At 28.1% G+C, this 23,767-nt stretch overlaps 1 protein-coding gene across 1 annotated transcript in view; it reads left to right on the forward strand.

The window, feature by feature from the left end:
- LOC142331317 (uncharacterized) overlaps positions 1-23,307 on the forward strand; it is a 46,666-nt gene extending 23,359 nt beyond the window's left edge. Inside the window, exons 2-6 of the mRNA XM_075377137.1 lie at positions 7,903-7,994; positions 12,566-12,668; positions 17,045-17,130; positions 19,458-19,590; positions 22,028-23,307. Of these exons, the coding sequence (XP_075233252.1) occupies positions 7,914-7,994; positions 12,566-12,668; positions 17,045-17,130; positions 19,458-19,590; positions 22,028-22,164 (540 nt within the window). The 5' untranslated portion in view covers positions 7,903-7,913 and the 3' untranslated portion in view covers positions 22,165-23,307. The remainder of the gene's footprint in view (positions 1-7,902; positions 7,995-12,565; positions 12,669-17,044; positions 17,131-19,457; positions 19,591-22,027) is intronic.
- Positions 23,308-23,767: the final 460 nt, after the last annotated feature.

Consider the following 23,767-nt stretch of genomic DNA (forward strand, 5'->3'; position numbering starts at 1 on the left):
ACAAAAAATGTAATAGAAAAACTACATGATTTCTTACTTTCCTTAGGTAATTCTATTTGTAGCTAGCTGCTTTCTACTTTTGAAAATGTTTGTCATCTTTTATGAGCAGCTTATGACGAGCATCAGGCTGGTAACAACCTTTACAATTATGACATAAACATACAGTTTTCATTTTTTTCTTACTAGTAAATGTATAATTGTACACAGAAACCATTTCAAAGTTTTTACAGTCTGATTTTTTCAAAATCCAAAGAATTATCCATATTACACTTATGATTGTTTGGCCTTAAACAGAAAGCAAATCTGGAAAATTTTATTATAATACATTCAAATTTAAACATATCCTTTGAAAAACTAATGAATGGTAGTGAAGTCCTAATCGAACAAAAATGTATAGTTTGGAATTAATTAATTAAAAATATTCCATACAGTATGCACAAGGAACCACAGATTTGCATGATTTTTCACCCACCGGGTTGTTGGTCTAATGGTGAACACATCTTTGCATATCAGCTGATTTGGAAGTCGAGAGTTCCAGCTTTCAAGTCCTGATAAAGGCAGTTATTTTTATACAGATTTGAATACTAGATCATGGATACCAATGTTGTTTGGTGGTTGAGATTCAATTAACAACACACCTCAGGAATGGTCGAACTGAGACCGTACAAGACTACACTTCACTTACACTCAAACGTATATCCTCATTCATCATCTGAAGTAATACCTGACGGTAATTCCCGGAGGCTAAACAGGAAAAAGGAAGGTATGCATGATTTGAACTCTGTCAAACTATTTTCTTTCTTGCTGTTTGAATTTACAATTAATTTGTTTTCTATCACTCTATACTAATAATAATAAAGCACATGTTTTTATTTAATACAGTACACTGTTTCTGTATTGTTACATAAGAATATTACAATCACTGTAAAGTAGTATTGGAATACCACTTCCACTTATCACAGTCTTTAACCACTCACAATCAGCACAGCAAAGCTCTAAACAGACCACCTTGTTTGGTTAATTATCAATTAATAATTGACAATAATTAGCAATGATTAACTAAAAAAAATAAAAAATCATTCATTATAAATAGTTTGCCAAACTATTATATGAATATATTGTTAGCAATGTAAATGTATAATTGTTTTACTCAAAACTAAATAAAAAAATTTCATAAATTACACATGTGGTATTTACCAATTTGAATTAATATTAATTAAAACTCTGATTATTCAACTGTCAAACTTAAAATGTCTTCACAGTTTAATTAACAACTGGAAAAAATAACATTAAAAAGTACCATAATGCATAGATAAATCATGATTATCTGATGATTAAAATAAATTACTGTAATCAAAAATCTGTACTTTTTTATTTTTAAATGTTTTTTTCATGATTCAAGCTGTAATATCTTTATTTTTTATTTTATATAATTAATAATTAACTTTTTCAGATAAAAATAATTTTTCATCGTAATGTCATTTCCATTTACGTAATACATGGGATCCAATCTCTCTATTTTTAACGCATCACAACCAAATTGTCAAAATTAATAAACTATGATTGATTGATTGATTTTTATTATTTATTTATTTGATTTCAATTCAAGGTTAGGTAGTACAGCATTTCAAATACATGTTGAGTAGATTGGCTCCTTAGTCTTTAGAAATGATTTTTTTTTTATTTCTTGTTTAAATGTTATTTTATTTAAAAAAAAAGAAGATAAATCAACAACAGGAGTCCATAAAACTACGAATTTCCATAACAGTACATCCATAAAACTTTAAGAAAATTGACTTGAAAATTTTTTCCTCGGTGTTATTTTAATCTAGTTTACCGAAAAACAGAATGTTTAGAATATTGCTACTATAATCATCATAAAAATTTTCAGCAAAAATCGGTCTTGTTCCTTTTTTTGTTACTATTAATTTGGCCTTTGTCGCTATTTTTAGAAGTCGAACAATTATTAGTTAACTTTGGCTAAGTTTCATCAAAACTATAATCAAATTGTCTTCAATCCTTTTGAGAAAAAATGTGAGATTATACATGATGATTATTAAGATATAAAAATAAAAATCTGTGGTCTGAAGAACCATAAAAAAGTTTTACAATTTAAATTGTACTGAACTTAATATTTTTAAAAGCTTATTACCTGACTCAGTAATAACAATAATGATTTTATCACTAATCTCTAAAAACGTTTTTCAAAATCTCTAAAATAAATTTTTAAATTAATTATTTTTTCTTGCATACAAAGCTGAAAGTTTGCCCCTCGCCAACTGCTGTATCTAGTGTATTAGTCTGTAATGTTTGAATTTTATATACAAATGTGACAAGTTATTCGTAAACGATTGATGTTATTTCATTAAACATTACACCAACCCCACTTGCCCATCCTGTCAAATCAGTTAGCTTGACAAAGACAGAAGTAAATCTTCAGCTCACTTAGCGTATTTGTGGGAAGGGGAAAATACAGTTGAGCTGTAAACAGATTTACAGCAAAATATAGTTGAAAAAATATCTTGTATTTAATCTTATGGATTCACTGTTTCCATTTTCATAAAAATTTATTTATAAAAACTGTGACCATCATACATTCATCTATTCCAGAATTGTTAAGCAACTTGAGTACAATAAATACACATTAATATATTCAGTAATATGATTATTTTTTGCAGTTTTGGACACAGGAGACCTAAAATGTTGAGGATTACAAAAAAGAAACCGATTATCAAATATTATTAATTAGTAAAGTAACTTACTTTATGATATCCTGTACAATAACAGTTTAGGAATGTAAAAAATTAATAACCGATGTCTTAGAAAAAATACACATAATTTTGATAAATAAACAATAAAAATAAATTAAAATTCTATATTTTACTTACTTCATAGATGGGCACGAAACTTGTTTTACACAAAATTGTTTCATTAGAGGCGCAAAAATTACTGTACCACCTAAGAAAAAAAAAAGAAATGTAAATCTAATAAATTGCCATTTCTAAAACACATACTCAGAAATAACAGAGATTAAAGAATGTTTAATTACAAAGAGTATAATTACAGTGATTAGTTTTGATTCCTGTACTAACTTAAAAAATCTTGAACTAAATATCTTAACTTAAAAAATCTTGACTTAAAAAGTTTGAAACCGGAACCATAAAATGGAAATTAAGGATAAAAATTTTTACTGGTCAGTGAACCTGAGACCTGTAAAATGATATGTATATATAATAATCAATAATCTATCATCATATAATTTGCCTAATTCCAGTGATTTTAATTTTAAATTAAAATCTTTAAATAATTATTTTTAAAAAAAGTTCAACTTTTATTATTAAACAGGAAAGTTCCCTAAGCTAAGCTCCCTTTGTTTTGTTAAAAAAATTACTGCAGTCAATTTGTAGAAAGTTTTTATATTACAATATATATATATATATATATATATATATTATAAAATTATATTATATAAAATCGCAAAATAATATTTTACATCCTTCAACGATAAATTAAAATTTTACATCCTTAAAACAACAATGATGTATGTTACGTAATAAAAAATTAAATACATGTAAAATGAAACGATGCGATGCATATTCTCATTGTTCATTATAGACTTCTACTTTAAACAATTGTTAATATTAGATGTATGAATTTCATTTTATACATCACCTTGTTAACATACTTTTTATAAAAAAGTTATATTATAAATTATATATAAAAAAGTTAATTTTTATAATAAATTTAAAAATAGAAATTCTCAAACACTGTGAACAAAAAAAAATTAATTAATTTCTAAAACCAGATACACATTTTGATTGTTAAACAATCATCATCAATGGTACTGAATAATTTGTGTAAAATAAATCAAACAATTTATAAATAAAAATGAAAAAAAAGATGAATAACCTGAATAAAACTAAATGATATTTACTTAATATTTAAAGAGCAGTATAAGAAATTCAAATAATTAACAAATATAAAAGAAACAATGATAAACTAATAATAATTAATAAACAAATTACAATACTTGTTAATTAACAAATTAACAATACAGATCTCTGTGGTAGAATGGTAGCACTTTGGCCTTTCATCCAGAGGTCCTTGATTCATATCCCAGTTAAACTATTTTTTTGCACGCTACAAAATTCATCATCTACCCATAACTGTAAATGGGCATTTATCTGTACTGAATTTATTTCAATATCTATCTGTTATTGAAATAAATACTATTGAAACATTACAAACAGTATTTATACCTGTAATTTAGGGAAAAAACTTTTTTTTTTCTCAAAAATTTCTTAAAGTTTTCTGAAAAACAATTTTTTTTCAGCTATCAAAATAACAAAATATTAATATTTACTTATTATATTGTTTATTGATTGAAATAAATAAAATTTGAACCAATTTTTTTTTTTATTCTCCATAGTAAAATTTATCATAAATTCACTAATTACCAATCAATTGGTCAGTAACGACCAATTATCATACCGTCACCAGAAATGAACATGTATGGAAAATTTCTCGTCAGTTGTATAATGGTAAGTGGGTGAAAATTAATTACAGGATCTGATTTGAAAGGCGATAATGTAAGTTAAATAAAGGCATTTATAGATAACTGTTAACTTAAAAATTATGGTGCATTGTTTTAGTTTAATATCACACAGTTTTTAGTAAATAATGTAATAAACACGAGTAAAAATAATATTTTTGTAGTGTTTCATTTATGCTACTTACTTTATAAGTTTTTGTCAATATTTAAAAATTTATTTCAATAATCATTTAGCGTAGCTCTTTTTTGAATTAATTTTTACAACTTGACTTCTTCCTTATTAGTAATTAACAATTTTTTTTTTAAACATTACATACACATTACATACAACATTACATACTCACAACATACATACAACATACACATTACTTAAACATTACATACTTCATTTCTGCAAGATTATTACAAAGTAATTGAAATATTTTACAAATTTTCTATAAAGTAATGTAAGAAAGCTCTACTTTCTACATTATTTAACACTGAGTTAAACATATCATCTTTGACCAACTCTTATTTGAAGACCAAGAAATATTCCTTCTTTAATTTTTCCTTCACTTACATTCGAAAATTTCTGGCTGATGTACACAAATCTGGGACTATCCTTCTTCATTGCTTTAACAAAATTTTGCATTAGTCCTAGCTTGATATGAAGAGGGGGTAAAAATATTTTTTTGAGTTCAACTAAGGGATCACGAATAATATTTTTCCCATTTGGAGTTAAGTTGTCTCATTTCTTCCACTCTTTGGAAACATAATGTTTATCCCTAGCTTGGCTGTCCCATTCGCAAAGAAAACACATGTACTTAGTACAGCCTAACTGCATTCCTAACAAAATAGGTATAACTTTCAAATAACCACATATGTTCCAGCTATGTTTTTTATAATTTATTTTTTCAAGAACGTCTTTAAGTGCACTGTAAGCCCATCAATATTTGTGCAATAAACCAAATTATTTTCATCATTAAGTATGAGAAAGTTATTTTTTTGTTGGTTTTGAAAGCCCAAAATTTTTGTATTTCTATGAAGTAAATTCCAATCTTGCAGTCTTGATCCTAACAATTCAACTTGATTTTTTCATAAATTTAAATCCCTAATCAAGTCATTTAATTCACCTTGTGATATAAGATGTGGCTTATTGGAAGATAATTTAAAATCAAAATCATTGTTGTCTTCTTCAGTACTGCCCGATTCTTCATCGCTGCTTTCGAAACATACTTTCACAGGTGGCTCAGGAACTGGAATAATTTCACTGTGAGGTACAGGCCTGATTGCAGATTGCAATGAAGATTATTTTAAAATACGTTTAGATTTTTTAGAAATTCCAGACATGTTTGTTAAACAAAAGTAATAATTGGTTACATGATTCTTTGGCTCAGGCCAGGCCATAGGTATACCAAAGGGCAAAACCTTCCACGTTTCTTTCAGCCATCCACTTAATTATACAGAACAATTAGTGCATACTATATGAGAAGTCCACGTCTTATCCTGATCACTAATTTTATACTGCAAGTACAAATGATATGCTTTTTTAATTAAAGATGTAATGTTTTTTCTATTTGATTTTACGGTAAACTCACCACATATATAACAAAAGGAATCAACATTATTTACACAATTTCGAGACATTATGAAACTGCACTGGTAACAAACTTAAGACAGCAATAAGACTGAACAAAATTAATTCATTCCTAAATCCAGTGCTCAATATAAACAACACAGCTATGTTTTCAGCTACTTGCATAGACACGATTAAATGTTGCCCATGAAGGCTCACTTTTCAGTATTAGATATGATGTCATAATATGCAACTATGATATGATTTAATTTTTTCTCTAGTATTGTTTATTTATAGCTTACAGATTATGTTAACAAAGTTAAACAATAAAAAATGATCTAACAACATACAGTATAGGAGCTTCAAATGCTAACTATACGTTGAAAAATGAAAAAAATCCTTTAATTAAAATTAAATTTTTTTTTTAAAAATGGTGGGTGATAGAAAGATTATGAGTTCATATTCGTTTTCAGCAACAAAAAACAGATTAAAATCATGTGTCGCATGTTAGGAAACAAAAATTATGTTTATCAGTGTAATGGATCAGGAGCATTTATCTTTCCTTATATAAAGTTTGAAAAACTTCTTGATTTATTTAGTCTAACCAATTTATCTTTCTGTTTATCTGCAAAACCATATGTCAAATAAAAGCTTTCTCTTGTTATCTTTCTTTCTCAGGATTTCTGATAATTCCAAACAGTATATTAAACACCCCCCTTCCCATAGAATTTAATAAGTCTATTTTTGAGTTTTTAATCCATTTTATTGTGAAATAGTCCTTTTTCTTCATGAACATAACAATTCCAATAATATTTCTAGTCATTACATAATTTCTATTCCAAATTTACCTAAATGCATTTACTTGTGCTACTCTTTTTATCTCTACTTACAAACATTACTTACTACCTCTTCATTTAATGCTCCTGTCTTGCAAGTATTTATCATTACATAGACCTCAACTTTTTGATTGTACTTTAGTTGCTATCTACTGAAGTTTTATTGTGATGTCAGTCAATAGAATGCTTTCATCTATAAACCTTACTCTCATTATTTTCTTCCAATTCTAATGCTAGCTTCCTCATCTACAACAAAATTTATCATTTCTTCTAAATACAAATGAGAATAGGGTTATGATAAATCAGCATCTTTACATTATACCTTTTCTTAAGCCAATCAATTCTGTCCAAGTATTACCTTTGTTTAATGTACAATTCTTTTATTAGTTTAGTGTCCTTCCAGTTCCATATTTTGACTGCTAAATAAAATTTTTCAGTAATTTACTTTTTAACGGAGTAAATATGTAAAATAGATATTTATTCCTTTCTCATCCCTTTGCCGATCTGTGTGGCAGAGTGGTAGCGTTTTGGCCTTTCATCCGAAGATCCGGGTTTGAATCCTGGTTAGGCACAGTATTTTTCATACACTACAAATGCCCATTTCAGCTAATGACAGTAGCAGTTGAGCCCATAATCTTATTAAAAAAAAATCTTCCTTTAAGAAATTTTATTTGTAAAATGTAACAACTCTAATTAAACCTATTGTGTCTGTGGTAGCCACATATTGTCTAAATTCCAATTGCTTTTCATTTACGAAACTTTCTCTTGAGAAGATAAGCCAAGGAGCTAATAATTGTCAAAAAAAAAAGATATATGTCATTAAAACAATTAAACTTATATTATTGAATTATTATAATAATTCAGCACAAATGGAATTACAAAGTTATTTTTATTTAGTTAAAAAAAAAAATGTGTATGTTCATATTAATAAATCATTTCAATTTCTTTTTTTTTCATAGGTCACTGAAATATGGTTTTTCCAGTTCTGAAAACTGGATTTTGTGGATGCTCTTTAAAAACATGCTCATTGCTTGTGGCATGGCTTTCTTTGGTAAGTAATGCTAGCAAAATGTTTGTTTTTACTGTTATCTGTTTTTTTTTTCAATCAAAATAAAATATCTGTTTTAGTCAATCTGTACAACACTCACCAATTCTTAAAATAAATTCATCTGTATAATTCAATGAACAGAAGAAAAACAGGTGCACTCTGAGAAAATGGAAGAAAAGAAGCAAAAAAGGCATAATATTGGTGAGATTCCTAATAGATTGCTTTGAAATAAAATACATAAAAAACCACTGCATTAGCGTACATATAAAAAAAAATATGGGGCCTCGAACCAGAGACCTGTTGATATTGAGATAGAATGTTTGCCAGTGGCTACTGTGATTGTAGATGTAAAAATAAGCAACTTTAAATCTTTAAAATATAGTTTATTCCCAAATACAGCCTAGTTGGAAGCTTCTAATTTGAATTTAAAGTATGGATGCCATCCTACTACTTGCAAAACAGCAACAATAAACTCTGTTGTAAACCCTCATCAGTGATATAGTCTGATGCAGCATGCTTTAAAGAGAACAGCCTACCAAACTGTCATTGTGTTCGTCGGTCTGGTGAAAACCCTTGTATAATTATGGAGAAGGAATTTCATTACCCAGAGTTCATTGTCAGCGTAGGATCACAAAAAAGCAACATTATTAAGTGTAACAGGTGATTCATATCTTAAGACTGTTATATGAAATGCTATTATTTCTAAGCTATTATACAATCCTGTTTTTTGAAATATCCCTTTATAAGGCGGTTATCGTTTGACATAAACTATCTCTATGTTTTAGCACAAGATGAGGCACTTACTATGTTTCAATAATTTAATACTTAACTAACTATTTAAAGTTACTAGTTAACTACTTAACTAACTAATTATTTTTAACTATGCTTTCAATAATTTTTTATCAATTGGCCACCTTGTTCAAGTGAATTTTCTTCTTCTTGGCCTTGCAATTTTTTGTTCTGAGGGATGATTGTAATAATACCATGTGAGAGAGGATATTTTCTTTAAATCAAATGACCTGAATACCGCATGTTGTTATTTGAAAACTCAGTTGATTTTATAAATTGGGACAAAAATTTATCGGAAAAAATTTGTAATTCATTGGTTAATGCTGCCATGAATACATGATGACAAGATGACAATTTGAATATTTCTAATGTATATTGAATTTATAATAATAAAAACCTTTTTCTACAGTTTAACATTTCTTTTTTTAACTGTTTTTTTTCTTTGTAATTGGGAAATTATACAGCCTACCCAACATAAACATACAGAACAAAATAGACACAATGAAATTCAACTTTTATTTTTAATCACATTTTAAATACAGTTCTACCTGAATAAAAAAAGCTATCATTAGTAACATCAGCTGATGTATGTGAGAAGAACAGTACCAGTCACTGAGTCACTTAAGTACTGGTTACTTAGATGATTTCACCAATAGACAAACCCACTAACTTGTCATCACAAATCAGCTGATTTCAAAGTTTAGAGTTCTAAAGTTTAAATCCTAAAGTATGTTACTTTTATACGGATATGAATGCTAGATCGTGGATACCACAGTTTTTTGGGTATCAATTAACCACACATCTCAGGAATGGTCGACCTGAGATTGTACTAGACTACACTTCATTTACATTCATACATATCATCCTCATTCATCCTCTGAAGTAATGCATTACAGTGGTTCTGGAGGCTAAACAGAAAAAGAGAGAAGTTACTTAAGATGATTTAAAAAAAAATTGAAATCATGTTAAAAATAAATTTCTAAAATGTTTTATTCTAAAATTTAGTTCAATTTATTGTTGTAAAAAATAAATTTCTAAATTAATTGTTGACCATCATGAACAAAACAAACTGTTCTATTTAATAAGCTGTAAAACTAATAAAAAGTTAAAAAAATTAACACAAATTTTGTCCTAAAAAAATTAGAAAAAATAATAAAAATGCTATTATATTTAGGATTGAGATTATCATTCTTTAACACTATAAGATTCAAATGTGGAATATACTAAATTATACTTGTTTGAAATGTTTAAGTATATGTATTTGTGACGGATACCTCTAAGTAAAGACCGCTGGGAAATATCTCTCCTTAAGACTGGCGAACCTTTGTTGTTCATGGCCATGCTAATAATGTACACACTGCCATTGTTGTCTGTAAGTTGTTGCATTACAGAATCTTTCATTATGTGTGAGTTATTATGTTATAAAATGAATAAGAAAATCGAATATTGGTGCCAACTGTGAAATACATGGAATCATAGTGTTTCAACCATCAAGACGTTAAGCTGGCTGAAATTCAAAAGCATTCGATTGCTGTGCACAGTGATAATGTATTGAATGAAAGAAACGTTCGAAAATGGTATGAAAGGTTTAGAAATAACAGAATTAATGTGCATGATGAAGAACCTTTGGGGAGGCCCGCGATAAACACAGAGGACTTCTTGAAACGTGTTTATGAAATCAGAAAAGATTGTCACTCAATGATTTCCCACCTGGCCCTTCTTCTTCCTGATGTTTCAAGAGCTGTATTTGACTGGGTTGTTCATGACCATTTAGGCTTCAGAAAGGTTTGTGCACATTGTGTGCTGCAGTTCTTAACGAATGTCACAAGAAATTTGGAATGGGATCTGCTTTGGAATTTTTGATGCGCTACACAGAAAAAGGTGATGAGTTCCTTAACTGAGTTGTTACTGGCGATGAAACATGGATTTCGTGTTACACGCCAGAGAGAAAATGGCATTTAAGTGAATGGCATCATCCTGTCACCAACAAAGGTCAAGCCACAGTCATTTGGACGCAAACTGATGGCTACAGTCTTTTGGGATCGGTTTGGCATGCTGCTGATTGATTTCATGCCACGTGGAACGACTATAATTGCAGAAGCCTACTGCAAAACTCTACGTAAGTTACGGCGCGCCATTTAAAGTCGGAAACGTGGTCGCTGACCAACGGCGTGGTCTTGCTGCACGATAATGCACGTCAACATGTTGCGGGTTCGACGCGTGATTTACTGGGAACATTTAGACGGGAAATTTACGATCACCCGCCATATAGTCCGGATTTAGCTCCTTCTGATTACAATTTGTTTGGGAAATTGAAAGAATTTTTGATTGGTAAGCAATTTTTGAGTGGATGACGATGAACTTAAAAATGCTGTTAATCAGTGGCCAAATAGACTGGAGGCAGAAGAATATGACGAGGATATATTGAAGCTGGTGTATCGCTACGATAAATATCTTAATTTATGTGGCGATTATATAAAGCAGTGAAGGATATGTAGTTTATCAGAAATAAAAAATATTTATAACATTTCAGAATAAATTTTTTATAATGAAACTGTATTTACTTTCGATATAACCTCTTATAGATGTTGTGTGGGCACATCATTTTGAATAAATATTTTATTCTTATCAGTACAGTACTATAGATCCTGCCAATATCTATCTATACAATTGGGTCATATATCTGTACAATGGTCACTAACCATTCTTTATATTCATATTGTCATTTCACTTTCTTTAAAACAATCATTAATTTATTTCATTAGCAAGTTTTGTGTAGTAAAACAGTATAAAGGAAGTCAATAGCTGGACCAGTGGAGTTGCAGAAATTTTGGTTTAAAAAATCTACTTTAACTCTTTACACAGATCTATTTTAGTTCCTCTCTGACTTTTATCTAATAATTATTTGGTTGTGATGATATGTGATTAAAAGTTATCAAAAGTGAATTTTAAAGTATTGTAATTTTCAAAATCTATAGAATTATTTTAATAACATCATTCTGAATCTTTTATGCAGCTTCTTAACAGATTGGCTGCAGTACCAGTAATGTATGTCCTGAACGAGCATTTACAGTGAGGTGCCCTATTTTCCCTTCGGCTTCCCTTCTAAGTGGCAGATGTATTTTTTGTCTGTCTATATCACTTATTTTTTTACGTCACACTGAGTAATACTAAAAATTAAATTCTAACATTAAGATTAAACTTGTACCGAATCTGAGTGACCAGTACTAAACAGTTTGAATATAAGATTCACAAACTGTTCTCTGATCACAGATAGCATTACAAGAGACTAAAGCTTATATACTAGTAGCTTTATGCACAGATATCCTGTAATCCATCAGTGGAAATCCGAATACTGGACATTGGAGACTTGTACCATAAAAATGACACACATCCAAAAAAAAATATCTCAACCAATGTATTAAATTAGTAGTTACAGGATTAATGACAGTACCACTTGCTACACTGCCAACAAAGGAGGTGGAGCGGAAGTAATTTCAATCAAATGTTTTAGTTACAAATTTGTAGTTTTATCTATTTTTTTTTTTTAAACTCTAATAAGCTTTTTACTGAATGTTTCAGTTAAAATCTGTAACTTTTACTTTCTGATTTTTCACCTATTTACTTTTCAATCTGCATTTGAATATGAACACAACTATTCTGGTATAATGCAATTTTAGTAAGTCTACATCTGGTGAAATTAGGAAATGAGTGAATCAAGTACCAATAATTTAGTCTCTGTTGGTTACAATCAGAATAATAAAATCATTTTTTTTTTGGAACAGATGTTTTCAATGATTTGCTTACTTGCTGTCAGCATAGCTGAAAACCAAGCATCAGACTATTTTGATAAACAAGATGATGGTACAGCAGAAACAGCAAAATTAGGTATGTATTTTCTAATTTAAATAATTGTTTATTGATACCACTAGTCAACATATAATTTCAATTTAACATATTACACAACTTTTCACTTACAAATTTGGCTGCTGATTTCAAATATGCTATTGAAATTGTGTTACCATGTAAAGGTTTTACGTAAATCATAAGTTTGCTTTATATTTTACTTACTCATTTTAATAAACTACCAGTTACAGTTAAGAAGAGTTTCTGTGTTTTCCTTTTAAACAATTGCATACATGCTTAATAAAGAAAAAATGAATAAATATATACACTGTATCATGAGAAGTAGACACTTACAAACATGTTTGTATGATCACATCATGCAGACATCTGTTGCTGTCTACTAGATAGCTTGAAATCTTATTCAGTCTAGCTTCACTTGTCTATAATGTGTGTTGTGTTTCAGGATTATTACTGTTTTGCTATATTTTCATCAATTTTTTATAATAAAAGAGTGATTTTTCTCGTTTTTATTTGCTACAATATGGCTTCTACAAAAGTTTGTGGATGTCCAAATCATCCAGAAAATTTTTGTTGCCTGAGGTAAATTTACTTCTAAATCTCAAAGAAAGACTACTTCTGAATTGATAAAAACAGCTTATAAATTTTATTTTGATTGTGCACTTGAAGATAAAGATAAAATCTGGGTGCTTCATGTTATTTGCATATCGTGCTCAGTAAATCTAACTAAATGGTTGAAGGGGAAACGACGAGCCATGCTATGTGCTGTACCGATGCTTTGGCATGAACCTAATCATCACTTCACCAACTGCTACTTTTGTATGACAAATATATTTGGATTTTCATTCAAAAATAGAAAGTTCATAAAATATGCTGATCTATCCTCAGCTCTAATCCTGGCACCACATGGCGAGGAGTTATCTGTACCTGTTCCTCCATCTATTTCAACGTTGCTAGAAGAACAATCTGAAAATGAAGTAGATGAGGTAGATGTTGAACAATTTCTTCTGTATCTGATGTGAAATCTCCTCATTTAATTCAATGTGAACTCAATGATTCAGTTCGTGATTTAAAGTTATCAAAACAACAAGCTGAACTTCTGGGGTCTAGACTGCAACAGTGGAATCTTTTTTGCGGAAAAAACTAAAGTTACTACATTTAGAACATGAATTAAAACTTTCAACTTATTTTACTATGAAAACTTCATCGTGCGTCTACACTGATGTCGATGGCTTGATGAGGTATAAGGTGATTTGCAGACCAAGATCGAATACACACATGTATGTATGAACATTAACATCTGGTTTTTTGGGTTCCTTAGGTGTCAAAATATTAAGATCTGCTGAAAACTGCATATGCCCAAATTGGACTGATTACAATACTTTCCCTTCTAGAGCTACAGTGCTATCTAGATGGGGAAGTAAAGAGACTGAGTCAATGTGTTCAGTTATCTATTTTTAACTGTTACTGTTATTTTTTCCAATTATTATTGTAACATTGATTATCAAATTATTTCATACAATACAAAATTGTTCAAAGATATAATTCATATATTCTCCCTCTTTCACCAAGTTGATGTATTTAGAATAAATTGTTTCATGACAGATGGAAGTATATTAATTTGTATTTTTGTACTTCTGGCCCAGTATTTATTACAGTTTTAAGATATACAAAGCATCTGAAGTATAAAATACATCCAATCACAGTAGCTTTTTTTGAGGATAATGATATACCAGTATACTCTATAGCCAGTCTCATGTGGTGAATAAGGCATGAAGGTCTTAAAGGACAAAAGTTCTTGGGACTTAAGTCCTAAAGGACTTAATATCACTTGTATTCTAATAAATGAGCAATAATATATTCAGCATAGTAAAGAATGACTTATTAGAAATGACTTCATTCCTAGTTTCCATAGTAAGATGCAATATTATATTTATTCTTGATAATGGATGTATATAGTTTTTGACAGTGACTTGTACCTCTTGTCAGGCTGATTATATCTATTTGGTTATGACATCTAACAGGATACACTGGTTCAACTAATTCAGTGTAGGATGAAGTATTCATCATAAATTGTTTTTCATGCATATTTCATTTTTTTAATTCCATTCACGTGTGACTATGTACTGTTAATAGAAGTGCAGAAATGAAACATTAACTAGTTGTTAAACTTACAATCAGTTTAACTGCCAATTATTTGAAAGGAAATAAATTATGCAGCGAGGTAAAAATATTTTTCAATTAGAAATTGCTTTATTAACTTTTCACAGGTACTAATATCAAATGGAAATTTCTCCATGACTTTGGCTGTACATACAATTACCTACATTCAAATGAGGCATGAATATGAATGAAATTGCTTCCTAAGGAAGAATAAAGAATTTTCACTAATTAGGACTTTTAAAAAACTATAAACAAACCTTTTATTTCCTTTTTCCTATAATTTATTGTAATAGGTTTGTTTTATATCCTAAAAATTGTGTAAATATTACTTAGATTACTGAAACATTATTGGTACTACTCATCAACAAGGCTAAATATTGATTTTAAAGTTAAACACATTTGAGCTTTTTTATCAAGAATGAGGTGTGAATCATTTCAAAAAAGCTTAACATGAAAAAATTAAAATTAAGGTAAAAGCTTCAGTAAGCATCATGAAATAAAAAGCATTACTCTAATTGTCAACCACATCATGGAAAAAATTAGTTTTGTACTGAATTAAACCTTCCTTTTTTTGTAATTTACAGTTTATTTAATGAATACATGTAGAAATTAAAGCCATATCACATGAAAAGTAATCAGTTTTTCACCTGCTTTTTTTATGAAAAAAAAACAAAAAGTGAGTTTTATACCATATGCTGATCTCTGTGGTGAAGTGTGGTACCATTTTGGCCTTAAATCTGGAGGTCTCACATTTGAATCCCAGTCATGCATAGCATTTTTCATATGTACAAAATTTCCATTTTATCCCAACCAATTTCATGTGCACAAGCTTCAAGCTTAGCAGTGAATCATAAAACAAAACGTAAATTACAAGTTATTTTTTTCTGTTATTGTTGTGGTTACATTTTATTTGAAAAATGACTACGGGAATTAGGAAAATTATACTTTATCATATATTTCCTAATTTCTACCAGTTTTCTCAGTAGAAATTTAAAAACCACCATAATTATTACTTATTAGTAATAATAATTTAATGTTTAAATAAATTTAAAAGGTGAGTTTTAATTGTCATTTAAGTATTTTAAACATTTTCTTTTTGAACTCAATTATATGGCAACCAATTAAAAAAAAAATTCATTACTTCAGCTTTCATTACAAATAAGACAATTTTTTATTTACTTTCCTCTGCAAATATAGTTAAAATGGTGATCATGTCAAAAATGGGGTATTGAGTTTTTTTGCAAATCTTTATGTTTTAGGGTCTGACTAGTACATCTGAAAAAACATGTGTATGTGCGTACATATACGTCGCACTTCTTTTAGCCTTATATATCTGGAATGACCAAACTGATTTTCATCACATCTGGTTCAAATATTTCTATGTAAGGGGCAATGATCATATTAATTTTTTTCCACAGTTCATTAAAAGTTGGGGGATATCGTGAAAAAACTAAATTATGATTTTCTTCAAAGACATTTTATAGTAAACTTTATTAAAGAAAATTTCTTACATAAAATGGATATATACGTAATAATTTTTTTTTCAAAAATCAACTCCCCCTTCTTAAAGTTGAAATATATGTTTTTTAATCTTTCGCTCTATTTCCCTTAAGTTTCAGTAGTTTTCATAAGATCTTTAAAAGTTTATATTTCATACATAACTATCAAAAAATGTTTACAATTTTTGAAAATTACACACTCCGAATAATGAAATAAGACAAAATTCAAAAAAAATGTTTCTTTCTCTTATTTTAGCCTTTATTGAAAGGTTTGTTTTAGAGAAAACTTTACTAAGCAGATCTGTAAGCATAACCTATAAATAAATATTTTTAGGAAAAATTTCTTTAAAATTTATTCCCTACCTCTAAAAAATAATATACTACTTTTTGGCCCTTAACTCTTTTAATTTTTATTATTAACAGCCGGGAAAGTCTCACAATACTTTGCCAGATTTTTTTTTCACAACTGCAATTCTTTAAATGGAAGGTTTTTCTTTACCTTTTGGGCTGATTATTATGTAGTTTTTCAACTTACAAAAAAATGATTTTCAATGTTTACTACAGTTATTTTTCAAAATGATAAAATTAAATGTGTCTTTACTTATTTGTAAATCACACAGTATGACTTAATGTACACAATACAAACTTTTGAATTTAAATTAAATTATTCTTAATTATAATTATGTCTAAAAATTAATATTTAAAATTAATTGAATTATTCTGTTTCTTTTTTTTTAGTTACACAAACATTATTGATTACTGTTGTTGTCATGCTCGCCATCTTGATATGTTTCAATATAATGCTTCTTGTTGGAATATATAAGGTAGGTTAACATTAAACTTGATTAAATTTAAAAGGGCAAGTACTAAGTTTTCACCAAATTATTTCTTTTCTCATCGAGAAGAAAGGTATGTTGAAAAATAACTCTTGAAAAAGAGTTAATAACTCAAGATATTGTGGAAATAAAATAAAAATAAATAGCATAAGTTCATAATTTAAAATTTTTTAATTAAAAATCCTGCGTGGATATTTTTAGGCTAAAAAAAATTTCAATGAATCATTTAATATATCACTACATAAGGTGTACTTTAACATTTTATATAATTAAGCCATACAATTGCTTTCCATGTATTCTTCCAACTTTCACATTTAAATCTCTTCAATTCTTACAAGAATTCAAATTTCATTAATGTTAATTATAATCTAAAAAGTAAAACTGCTGATGTAACATGGTTCAAGGAAGGTTTCTTTGTACTTTGTTGCAAGCAGCAGCATAACTGTTTTTGTTTTTATAAAACAATAAATTATTGCAATTAGTGATGAGGGCAAATAAATTTGAATAAAAAAAAGATCATCTGAAAAAAATACTTTTTCAATCCTTTTGTAAATTTTGATTTTGTTACACCTGTGTAAAATTAAAAAATAAAAATAAAATCTGATGTGGACACCACATGACTTCCTTGTATGGCTATTAAATTACATATACACTTTCTTTTTTTTTTTTTAAATAAAAAGTACTTAAAATTTTATTTCACTAATAACTAAAGATATTTTTCTTTTTTTTTATTGTTATTATTGAATTATTATTTCCTGTAAAACATTTTTTACCATCAGAGATTAATAATTATTAATAGATCAATATATTTAAATTAAAAAAAAAAATTTAATAAAAAAGGAGAAGAAATCTGATTCAAACCGATGTGCCTACCCTTGTAAGAGCCAAATATTTCATTAATTAAAATTTTATTTGGCTATAACTCTGGAAGCAATGAAAATAAGTACCACTGAGAGCTACTCATTGAGAGCTTATTACTGCAGTTAAGGAAAAATCCAAAATCCAAATTTTTTTTGGATTTTGGGCTTTTTCAGACACTTTTGGTCCAGTCGATTGCAATCAAAAAGAAATGTGCACAACTAGATTTTACAACAGTTCTAAATCCAAAATTTCAACATCCTACGGTTAATCATTTTTGAGTTATGTGAGATATATAAGTACGTACATACAGACATCATGCCGAAACTAGTCAAAATGGATTCAGGAATGGTCAAAATGGATATTTCCGTTGAAATCTGAAAATCAAAATTTTTGCAATCACAATACTTTCTTTACTTTGTACACAGAAGTAAAAATCAACTAACTTTTAGTCTGGCACAACCTTAAAAATTTTAAATATTGAGTTTTTATCTCTTTTTAAATGTTGATTTTATATTTTTAAATTTAGTTTCACTATTTTATTGGAAAATACACACAGATTTGCCAATTAAAAAGCAGTCCATATGAAAAAACACCACTAGCAAAAAATATAAAAGTTAGAAATATGAAACTGAACAGATCAATAACATAAAGAAACGCATAAAGGTACAGCTAAAGGTCTATGTAATGTGGGATTGCATAATACTTTTTTCAAGTTTTCTAACACATCTCTTTAAATTTTCATGTGAATTTATTAAAAATATCAGTCTGAGTTTACAGGCTGTATAACATTATGCTGTAATATTACAATATTAACCAACAATTTCAAAAAAATCTGAAAAAAATCTTCTAATTTATGTTTTACTTTTTTTAAGTTATCTGAAAAAAAAATTGTCAAAGAACAGAGTAAAATGAATTGAGTTAGAGAAAAATAAAGGACTAAAATCACTGCTGAAAATGTATGCTGCTATTATAGAATCACTTGTTAAAAAAATTAAGTAATCTGAAACAATTCTAATAATGTTTATAAATTATAAGTTTACATGTTTGCCTGCGTATACATTATACGTCTGTTTATCTACATCCCATTTATCTGGACATCTGCTGGATAATCCAGATCTATTTGACATCTAAATACTTTACATACATAATTTTTTCTTATGAAATTTGAGATATTCTTTTGTAATTTTGAACTGATTTTTTATTTAAAGTTGTACTTACAGTACTAGAAATACCAACACTAGAATCAAGTTGATATTTCTTAAAATTGGAAAAGTTAGATTTTTCAAATTTACTTAACAGTAAAATAAAGACTGTAAATAATCGATACATCAATTACATATATGTATTCTTCAACTGCTTTATTTTCAACAGCCAATTGGAAATCAAGCTTGGAATAACCCTGTACATTAACATGTTATTTTTAACACACTAATAAAAATATGTTTTTTTTTCAGGAAAATTCATGCCTCATCTTGCCTTATATTTGTCTAAAGACTTCAATTCTCTTATTAGCAGCATTGGGACTTGTACAAAACTTTGTTAAGGGTTACTTCACTTCTCAGAATTTTGGAACTCTCCTTTTTGGAGGTAAATTAAAACAAATTTTGCATATTTAAAAAATTTTAAATCCTGAAAACTAGAATAATAATATCAATAACAGTGATACAAATCAGGTGATATGAAGCTCAACCCTTCTTCAGAATGTATATTCTATGGTTTAATGTTTCTGCTTTTGAACATTAGATTAACCATATTTTTACCAAGTATGTGTTGGGCCTGTTATTTTTTTATTTCATCTTATTAAAGACACAACAGATTGTTACTGCTATAGTAAACTAAAAATATATTTATTCCATTATGTACAATATTATTTACTAACTAACATGATCGTATTTTATATTAATCAAACTATTAAAACAAATTTATATTATGTTTAAATGGTGAAGATTATTTATTTTGCTGTAAGAACATATTTTGGTGTACACTATCATTCAACATTATTCCAAAATAAGTGCTGAGCAGAATGGAGAAAGAAATAAAGAAAGATTTGTGTGTTGAAAATAAGAGCATAATAATAAGAAATCTGATATGGACACCACATGACTTCCTTGTAAATTACACATATGCATTTTTTGCTCCATTTCATTTAAAATTATTTCATTTGAAACCGAGATATGATTCTTCAATTCTTTTATAAAGTGTACAGTTACACAATTGCTGAAATTTAGTTTTTTTTTTTATTAACATCAAATATTTATACAATTATTAATTCAACAATCTTACATGAAATATTAGGATAGAGTAAAAGTCCCTTTATTACTCGTATTACTATAGATCAATATTATTCGTATGTTCATGAGTTGCTGATTAACAAAAGTTTTCGATTTCTGGTGTGTCGTGTAAATAAAAGTTAATAAGAATTAAACTATTCCATTTAGTGAACACCTGTATACTGGTTACAAATGTTAATTTTGACATTATGGTATAAAATATTCAGTTTTTATTATTGGATTATTTGGTGAATAGTCAAAAATGAAAAAGAAACAGTCATACAGGAAAAAGAAAGATAAAATGAAAAAATATATCTCAAAAAAACAACAAGATGATGAATATGAAGAGGAAGAAAATGTTAAAAAACAAGGGAAGAATAAAAAGATTAAGAGAGAAAATGGTGAATATAAAGAGAGAAAATTTGAAAACTTGAGAACGTGTTCACAAATTAAGATCAGAAGAATTATATCAAACCAAAAAGCGATTAGATGACTGGCAACAAAAAACAAACAAAACAAAATGATGATCAACTCCGACTTAGGGAGAATACTGTTCGACAATATCAGAGGAGTGATGAACTAAAAGATCGGGCATGTACGCCTCAGTGTATCTGTTGTTCTTGTGAAGGTCTATTTTTCAGTCACTCTGTAATTAACTTTAATGTAGATAAAATTAAACAGAAATTCCAGAATAATTAAATAATATTAAACAAGAAATATATCTAGAATATAATATAGAAATATATATATAGATATATAACTAGAGTGGCAAACTAGATGGAAGTCATAACTAAATCGAGATCGACATATCGACAGATAAAAAGGGTAGGACCCTGGGTCAGGAGGGTCCTGACCCTCCTTTGGGAAGCTCAGTTACTGGCTTACCTAGTTCCTGACTTATCACGGGGGGGTTTAGAATGTACCTGTTTGCGAGACATAGAGCTGAGAACGAAGAATGCCCCTATTGTGAGGAGGTTGATACTCCCAATCTTGTCATTTTCCAATGCCACAGGTGAGTGATTCAGAGAAGAGAGACAGAAGGCATAGTGGGCCCGATGGATGCAGAAAATACTGTGGATAGGATGTTGACTAGTGGAAAAGAGTTCCAGGCAATAGCCTAATACATCTCAGCGGTTCTTCAGAGAAAGGAGAAGCAGGCGAGGGGTGAGGGAAAGCCCCTTATGGAGTCGTTGTCCATTGGCTTGCTTGGGTGGGTGATGGCGAGGAAGTGGAGGGACTTTGGATCCTCTCGCATCCTAAAACTTCAGAGAAAACAACATCTGGGGTAAAAATAAAAAGACCCGTACCGGCAGGGGGCCAGAAATGGTATCCCCCTGATTGAGTGAGCAATAAAACAACAAAAGATCCAACTGGCAGCCCGACCCGTCATGCCAAACATACAGCTCGTAGGCAGGAAGGACCATGAGAGTTTAAAGGACACGCCCCTGCATTGAGCCATGCTTAATTGCTGATCCAATGCAGGGATGTGAGGGGGAAAAATCCAAAAACAATATGATTCTAAATTACAATTTTCAATTAATATTAAATAATCAACCTCATCATGGCTTATATATATATTTAAGCCATGCATAATTCTTCATTTTTATTATGAAGTAAACTTTAAAATCATAAGCCAAAATATAATCCAAAATATAATATTTGTTAAATTTTTTGAAAAAAAATTAACAAATATTGATTGGAACATTTATTTGTATTCCCTTTTTTTTAATCATTAATTTAACCTTTTGTTTCAGTCTTTGAAGGAATCCTCGTGTATATTTTATTCAGTTACTATAGAGAAATTAAAGATAGATTTTCAAATGGCAGGATTTTCAATCAACCAGGAATAAATGAAGGATATGATTATTCCAAGAAAGGAGGTCTAGCATAAGATGCTTGTTAAAAATAAAAACATACTACTACTTTCAAGAAAAATAATTAAATATATAAAGAATTATGTAATATTCATATAAATACAAAGTAATCATGTCTCATATAAAATATCATAAATAAACTTATATATTGTATATTGTCATATTCACACAAATGAGACAAAAATTAAAAAATTATTTTTGTACATTATTTTTTTATTATTCACATAGCATTATATCTTTATCTGTAAATTGTTATATGTCTCTAATTTTTTTTCCTACAATGACTTTAAATATGCATTTATGCAAATATGTCAAACATACGTAGAATTTTTTTGTGACTTTTATGTTAACAAAAATAATTAGGCATTGAAAAAAAAAATAGATTTTGGGAGAATTATAATAGAGTAAAATTAATGTTAAAAAAGTAGCCCCAAAGTGGCAATGTTAAATTAAAAAAAAAAAATTACTCAAAAACATTGAAAAAAAGGTAGGCATAATTTTAAATAAAGTAAATGTAATTTTTTAAGGGGTGAGTGGAAATGTTTTGAATTTTTTTTTTTTTAATGTACAGACATTTGGGGATAATGAAATATTAAAAATTTCACATTTTAAATGCAATGTATATTAAACAATGAGCTTTTAAAAAACTCAAACAGTTTTTCATTGGCACAGGCTAGGAATGGAACGGAATGGGAAAAAAAATTTAGTAATTTAAAGACCCATTGATGTAAAAAATATTTTAGCAAATATCTTCCACTAATTGAATTTTGACTAAAAAAAATTTTCAAGTCTCCAAAGAGTCACCAAAATTTTGATGTATAAATTGTGAACTTTTACAAACTAATTTTTTTTTTATGTGTTAAAAGTGTACAAACTTGTCAATGGCAATATATGTCTTGTAATGTAAAAAAATGAAAAAATAAAATGCATTATATAAAATTGTGTACTTATGACATATACTTAATGATTTTTTATTATTATTATTAATGTAAGGTTTTTCTGAACTTCGTTTAATTATATATATATAAACTAGTAAATTTTACTAAATTTTCTATGTTTTAGTAGATGTTTCATACTAAGCTAGTTTTGTAATTTTAGTTTTTAATGTTTATATTTTATTTTTTTAAGGTATACAATTAAATTTTCCTTTTAATCTCAAATTTTTATTTATTTACTGAACAATATACCTAAAATCTTATTAGAGTAGTGTTCAAATAGCGCTTGAGAATATTCAAATAAACCACTGATTAAAATTTTCCTTTGTTTGCAAATCTCCTGATGAAGTTAAGTCACTTCATACAATAATGAATACTTCACTTCACAACAAATTACATAATACAAATGCATTGTATTTTTAGTTATTTCTTACTATATTTATATAAATTTCAATGGCATATTTGCTTTTTTTAACAACTTAGTAGCAGTAATAGGGGTTATGTTTTTTTGAAGATGATGATATAGATGAATAAAGTTGTAAATAATAAATAGCAAAACAAAATAAGTCTTTTTAATTTTAATTTGTTTTTTAATTGTCTAAACGAAATGAAAACTTTTTATTTTGTACATTTCATATAATTTTTAAAAAATCTTCGAAATTTAAAAATATTTGTATATAGATTA

This window comes from Lycorma delicatula, chromosome 10, assembly GCF_047948215.1.
Source record: "Lycorma delicatula isolate Av1 chromosome 10, ASM4794821v1, whole genome shotgun sequence".
In the NCBI taxonomy this organism is placed as follows: domain Eukaryota; kingdom Metazoa; phylum Arthropoda; class Insecta; order Hemiptera; family Fulgoridae; genus Lycorma; species Lycorma delicatula.